Here is a 7,101-nt window from a genome sequence, read left to right as displayed (position 1 = left end):
GGGGGAGGGGCGGGCCTGCGGGGGCTGACCCTCCCCCCGCCTGCGCAGCTGGAGAACCTCATGCTGGACAAGGACGGCCACGTGAAGATCACGGACTTCGGGCTGTGCAAGGAGGGCATAAAGGACGGCGCCACCATGCGGACCTTCTGCGGGACGCCCGAGTACCTGGCGCCCGAGGTGCTGGAGGACAACGACTACGGCAGGGCCGTGGGCTGGTGGGGGCTGGGCGTGGTCATGTACGAGATGCTCTGCGGCCGCCTGCCCTTCTACAACCAGGACCACGAGAAGCTCTTCGAGCTCATCCTCATGGAGGACATCCGCTTCCCGCGCACCCTCGGCCCCGAAGCCAGGGCGCTGCTCGCTGGGCTGCTCAAGAAGGACCCCCGGCAGAGGTGAGGCCGCGGCCACGCTCCGGAAGCTGCAGCCCAGGGCAGCAGTGCTGGGCTGGGGGCCGCCAGGGCTGGGGCGGGCTGGGCACCCAGGGCTGCGGCAGCTCAGGGGCCTCAGATCCCCTGCCCTGCATGGCCCTCGTGTGCCCTGAGGGCCCCGGGTCTCGGTGTAGGACGTGGCTGCAGCGCCAACTCAGCTGTCCCCTTGCCCAGGCTCGGCGGGGGCCCCGAGGACGCCAAGGAGATCATGCGGCACCGCTTCTTCGCCAACATCGTGTGGCAGGACGTGTACGAGAAGAAGGTGCTGCCCCTGCTCGCCTGTCACGCAGCCCACCGCACACTCACGCATGTGCACACAGCCCCCCGGGCCCCACGTGCCTGGGCCCTGTGTGTGGTCCTCCCAGGGTCACTGCAGAGGTCCTGGTGTTGCCAGGGGAACTGCCCTGCTCCGCACCCCGGACCCTGGAGGTACCGCTGAGGGCCCTGCCGCGGGCCGGCCCATGAGGCTGCTTGAAGGCTCGGTGGTGCTCGGCAGCCCCCAGCCCCTCTGCTGTGCACATGCCCCTCCTGCTGCCAGGGCTGTCAGGGTCTGCTCTGGCATCCTGTGGGCTGGGGGCAGCCCTGCATGTGTCCTCGTGGGACTCTGGGCCCGTCCTCTTGCACGGAGGCGAGCCGGTCAGAGGGCTGACCTGGAGGTCACAGAAGCCCATGGTAACACGCCATGTGCGGGCTTAGGCTCCCTCCCCAGGGCTTTGGCACCCTCGGGTGGGACATGCTGGGTGCTGGCGTCAGGCCGCCCCTTCCCTGAATGCTGCCATCAGCCCCACAGGCTGGCCAGGCCACAGTCCCCCGTGGCACAGGGCACCCCGAGAACACGCCCGGGAGCACTGTCCGAGAGGTCCCTGGCTGCAGGACCAGGGCTGGCTCACGTGTGCATAGCACCTCAGTCACACGAGTCCCCTGCACCTGACTCTCACGTCCTTGAGCAAGGAGGTAGGCCAGCTCACGCTGCACACCTCAGCTGAGCATCCCCTCTTTTTAAAAAAGAAAAGAGAAGAGTTATTAATTTTATTCATCATTGTTATTATTTTAAAATTTTGGCCAGAGAGAAAATGAGAAACAAGCCACCAGGTCCACTGCTCGAACTGTGGTTGGCCATGTGGGAGTCCAGCGGCTCAACCAGCACACCACTTGCCTGCCCCTACGGCCCCTCTATCCTCTCCTTCCCAACTTATGTGAAAACCAGCAGGAAAAATAAGACCAGAAGGAAAGGACTTCCCTTTCTGCCAAGGGGCAGGGAGGGCTTGCAGAGCCAGGCCGCACTGCCGCCTGCTGCCTGCAGGGGGTGCTGTGTGCACAGTTGTGGGTCTGGGCCGGGTCTGGGCCGGGTCTGGGCCTGGCCTGGCCCTTTGCACTGCGGACAGCCCTGGGTCCTCAGAGGGTCACGCGAGGGCTGGGGAGCCTGGCCCTGACGGCTGTGTCCTGCCCCTCTGCAGCTCAGCCCGCCCTTCAGGCCTCAGGTCACGTCTGAGACGGACACCAGGTACTTCGATGAGGAGTTCACCGCCCAGATAATCACCATCACGCCACCTGACCAAGGTGAGGCGCAGACCCGGCCTGCGCGGCTTTGGAGGCTTCGGCCCCAGTGGAGGGCAGCTCCCTTGGGGGCGGTAGTGCCGGGGTGGGAAAGGCCCCGCCTGGGCGTTCTAGGGCAGGCTCGCCACGCCCAGGGCGGGCCGCGCCTTGGTCTCCCCGCGGTGCCTGCGGGAGCTCAGCGAGTTGCATCCCTGCCCGCAGATGACAGCATGGAGTGTGTGGACAGCGAGCGGAGGCCCCACTTCCCGCAGTTCTCCTACTCCGCCAGCGGCACGGCCTGATGAGGGCCGGCCTGGCGCCCCGCGGCCAGCCAAAAGGGTTTTGCTGTCTCGCTGCATCCGGAGGGCCACAGCCCCTCGGTCTCTGCCCACGTGGGGAAGACGTGCGTGGTGGGGGGAAGACATCGTAGTCTTAATTTATTTCATCCATCTGTCCTCTGGACGTGGCCTTGGCCCCTGGGCAACGTCACTGGACCTGCAGCCACTGCATGCGGCTGGGCGGCCAGCACCCCTGCCCCCCGCCTGTCTCTAGGGTCCCGAGCCTCAGCCCAGCAACCTCACTGTGACAGCTGCGCCCTCGGGGCACAGGCAGCCCACACACTTGGGCCATCCTCTGAAGCCGCCCACCAGTGGGCGCCTGGGCTGGGGACGGGCCAGGCCACGCAGGGGCAGAGGAACAAGCCTGAACCTGCCACCGTGGTCACTGTGGGCCAGCGCTGGGGGTCCAACCTTATTGACAGGGAAGCCCTGCCACTCCCAGCTCCAGGCCCTCCTGTGACACCTCTGTCCTCCTAGATGCTTCACTTCCAGCCTTGTGTCCCGGCCCCACCCAGACCCCCTGTGGGAGGGGAGGCCACCCTGGGCGCCTGCCCCTCCTGGCCAGCTGCCACCACTGCTGCTGCCCATGGCGTTTTTTACAACATTCAACTTTAGTATTTTTACTATTATATGAAACTTCCCTCCAAATTCAATAAAAACTGCTTTTCAAGTTCGTGGCTCATTTTGCTGGGTGCAAGCTAAGGAGTGGCTGGGCGCTGACCCCACCGCCCGAACCCCCTTAGGGCACAAAGACCATCCCTGCAGGTCTGGGTGGGAGCCTGGCACCACCCGCTGGGCTGGCAAGCAGGGCAAAGCCGGCCCTGGCTCCACCGTGTCCCCCTTCACTCACCCCACTGGCTTTGTCCTGGCTCTTGGCCACCAGGAAGGACTAGAACACAGCAGCCCCTGAGACCTGGTGGGGAGAGGGGCTGCTCAAGGTCACACAGCAAGTCTGGAACGGAGCAGAGGGGCTGTCCCAGGGGGGCTGAGTGGGACAGGGCTTGGGCCCAGAGACCAGGGAACCAGGAACCTGGGGAGCTGGGGGCAGGGGTGGGGCTCAGGGTTTGCTGCTGGCGCCATCTGGTGGAGGCTTCGCAGAACTGCCTCTGAGGAGCCGCCCAGGGATCAGTAACTGAGGCAGCAGGTGGCCAGAGTGCCGGCAGAGGGGTGGCGCTCCAGTGCTCATCCCACAGGTGGGCACTAGGTCCCCAGGCGTGGGCGTCTGTAGAGTCCAGCACCTGCTGGCTTATGGGGGGTGGCAGTTGGCCCCTCTAAGGCATTGGGGTGAGGACGCCTGTCCAGGAGAGCTGCATGGGAGCCTGGAGCAGCCCCTCAGCGTTCACGGCTGACTCACAGGGACACAATTAGACCCACGTGGCCTTTCTGGCATGTGCGCACATGCACACGCACGACACGCACAGCAGAGGGCGCCGGGAGACTTGAGGTGGACCAGAAAGCACACTGCTGTCCTGCCGCACCGACACTGGAAGTGGCCACCGGGTGTGGAACGGCCGAGATGCCAGGCCAGGCCTGCCAGCTGCTCCTTCCCGCGGGACCCCTTAGGGCATTCTATGGTCCACAGACGCACTTCCGTCCCCATCACAGGCTGGTGAGACCCTTGGGGCAGATGTAAGGACCAAGACCCTCTGAGAACGCCCTGGCCTTCCTAGTTGTCCCTCAGCTAGAGCGGGAGTGGGGGACGTAAGGTGACCACGCGCACCTCAGAGAGGAAATGCCCGGGCAGCATGGAAGCCCTTGCAAGGGACACTCCTGTCCCGGCCAGCAAGGCCAAAGCAGATGGGGAGGGGCAGCCCCTGTGGCTTCAGCCGAGGTCCAGTGAGCCATGGGGACTGGCCGTGGAAGTCGTGGTGGCACTTGAGTCTCACGTCCTACAATCTGCCCTTCACAGTTCAAGGCCTGCTTCGGACAGGGCAGGAAGATGACAGTAGAAATGACAGTGGCAGGACCAGCAGATGGCGTATTGGACTCCCACGTAGACAACTGTGGTTTGAGTCCTGGACCCAGCAGTTTAAAATTCACACCAGTGCATGTATGTCTGCATGCCCAAACTCCAGAGAGAACGGAGATGGGGTTGCAATACGGCCACCCCCAGGGGGTGATGTCTTGCTGTCTCTGCAGTGAGCACACACACCCGATAGCAAAAACCTCTCCAATAAAAGGAAGTGACATCAGCACTTGGGTGTCCTACATTCCAGCAGGTCTCACCAAGGCTTGGCAAGCCTCTGGGTGCCAGTGCTGTGGGCAAGTCCTGGACAGTGAAGGGAATGCCAGTGGGCATACAGGACAGGCGGAGGGCCAGGCCTGTCCTCCCAGGCAACGCCACTCCCAGGCTGGGCTCCTCATCCAACAGATTGGTCTTCTGCTCTCCGTCTTGGTCTGACACAGGCAGTGCAGCGTGCCGGCTGCTGCGGAGCATGTCAGAGCATGAACCACTCTCCGGCACTCCCCAGAGAGGCATGGAGAGCTAGAGGGAGAGAGCACCCCAGGGGACGGCCACCCTGCCATCCACTCATTGCTCTCAGGATCTGGGGCGCGCATGCATATGTGCCCTGAGTGTTCTCCTGCCTGCCTAGTCTGGCCCTGGCCCTGCAGTTGGCCATGTTGGATCCAGCCACCCTAACTTCCACACCACTAGCTGGCCTTCAAGGGTCTTGATTTTTTGTTATTGAAACTAAACAAAACAAAAACTAACAACCTTTGCACCTTGAATGAAGTGTTGAGACCACTGACGTGGAACGTGCCGGCTGGGACAGCTGGGTTTAAGTACCCTACCCTGCTTTACGGTTCTGCATCCCATCTCCCTAACTAGGAAATCTTCGCGCTGTGGTGTGTGCGTTACGAGGTGGAGAGCACCGGGCACCCTCCACGGCCCGGTCACATCATCATCCCCTTTCCCCAATCCCCAGGCTGTCAGGGCCCCAGGCAGGTGCACATGCAACCAGCACGTACCCCGAGTACACTGGGCGGTTGGTTGTGGTATGACTCAGCCCCGATAGGCCAGCACTCGACTGACTGCCAGAGGCGGGGCCCATTTGTTCTGTTCCCTATTTTGTCTGCTTTTTGTATTAAATGAGTATTTTAAAAAATTATTTAATATTACTATTTCATTGGACCAGAAGGCAAGAAAGCAAGCCGCCATGTCTGGGACTCCACCCATGGTCGGCCATGTGGAAGTCCAGTGCCTCAACCACCACGCCATCCACTGGTCCCTTAGATGAGTCATTTTTTTTTAAAGGTTTTTTTCTACAGGGCACGTGCGCTCACCAGAACGAGACAGAAAGCAAGGACTCGCCCCCCGGGAGGATGGCCACGCTGCAATCCCTTCTCCTCCCGGGATCTGGGGCACGCATGTACATGCACCCGGCGCGAGTTTAAGCCACCAGGTCCGGGACTCGAACTGTGGTTGACTACATGGGAGTCCAGCGACACGGCCACTACGCCACTGCTGGTCCCAAGTATTTAAAACATCATGGCACTTTGTTTCTACTGGCCCGCTTATTTGGACCTTACCAGTTTGCCTCTAGCGACCATTTCCTGTTCCAGGGCCCGACCCAGGATAACAATGCTGCGCGTGGAATAAAGATCTTTGAGGGCCAGCAGGTGGCCGAGTGGTCATGGTACTGGCGCCCACAAGTCAGCTGCAAAACATGGCAGGTGTGCATGAGGAGGCGAGAGGGGTCGTGGTATGCCAGCCCCTGCAGGGTGGCTTCTCACTTTCTACTCCCACTTGGTCACACGAGCAAATGCACCCTGTGGTAAAAGTGGAAAACAAAAATGCCAGAGGCCACAAGGGCGCACCAGTGGTGTGCGGAGGTGGGGACATCATGTCAGGGCCTGGTCACATGCGGTCCCCCTTTCCTTCAATTCACCGCTTTGGACCCTGGCAGTGTGCACATGCAGCCGCGAGCCAGGACTCGGACTCTGGTTGGCGCTCTGCACCCTGGGCGTCCGCACGCACGCTTCGTGTCTGCAGGATGACCAGGGCCCCACGCTATCGGCCTCGGCTTCCAGCCCTGTAGGCCGGGTGCGCTGCACCAGCGGCCGGCCAGAAGGGCCTTCGTATTGCCAGCTTTGGTCTGTGTGCCTTCCGTCTTCCCTTAGTGTAGTCCTGTCCTCTACCCTTCTAGAACGTAGGTTATGGCTCTAGTGGCCATGCGGGTGGCCCTGTGCACTCAGTGGACAGGGCCTCCCTGGGGTGCTCCCTGGGCCGTGTCAGCTCCATGTTGCAGGACACCAGCCCGCCAAATCTTCCCAGGTGTTGCACTAAAACAGCATTTTGAGATTTGTTCTGGGATGCTGTTCAAGTGCTTGCCACATTGCTGCTGGAACTCACGCTGGGCGCGTGCACATGTGTGCCCCAAATCCCCAAGAAGTGATTTCTTGCTTTCTCTCTGGCGAGCACACGCCCCCTATAGTAAAAAAATCTCTTAAAAAAAAAAAAAGCGTTCACAACAACTTGCTCTAAGTTTATCCACTCATTTCTTCGGGGAGAAAGGGAGAGCACCACAAACGGCTTTGCCAGAGGCGCATGCGTGCGGCACGCTGGGGGCCGGGGTACGGACCCAGGCCCACACCTGGCTGGGTGCAGCTGCCCAGCCAGCGCACCACCGCCCAGCCTGCCAGTCTTTTCCAGGCTTGGTTTCTTTTGTTTGTTTGTATTAGGTGTTCGCCATAGAGCACGTGAGCTTATTGGAGACAGGGAAGATGAGAAATCACCCACGGGGAGGGACAGCCACGCTGCAATCCCTTCTTCTCTTGGGATTTTGCCTCCCCCCACC

At 61.4% G+C, this 7,101-nt stretch overlaps 1 protein-coding gene across 1 annotated transcript in view; it reads left to right on the top strand.

Annotated features, from left to right (window-relative positions):
* Positions 1–2,972, top strand: part of AKT1 (AKT serine/threonine kinase 1) — a gene marked incomplete in the record, with an annotated part of 24,602 nt that extends 21,630 nt beyond the window's left edge. Inside the window, 4 exon segments of the mRNA XM_014592232.2 lie at positions 49–392; positions 603–690; positions 1,886–1,988; positions 2,187–2,972. Of these exon segments, the coding sequence (XP_014447718.1) occupies positions 49–392; positions 603–690; positions 1,886–1,988; positions 2,187–2,266 (615 nt within the window).
* Between the last annotated feature and the right edge of the window lie 4,129 nt (positions 2,973–7,101).

The sequence above is a fragment of the Tupaia chinensis genome, unplaced genomic scaffold (assembly GCF_000334495.1).
Source record: "Tupaia chinensis unplaced genomic scaffold, TupChi_1.0 Scaffold000671_2, whole genome shotgun sequence".
NCBI lineage: Eukaryota > Metazoa > Chordata > Mammalia > Scandentia > Tupaiidae > Tupaia > Tupaia belangeri.
Note: the sequence above shows the minus strand (reverse complement) of the source record. Positions and strands in the feature narration are given on the sequence as shown.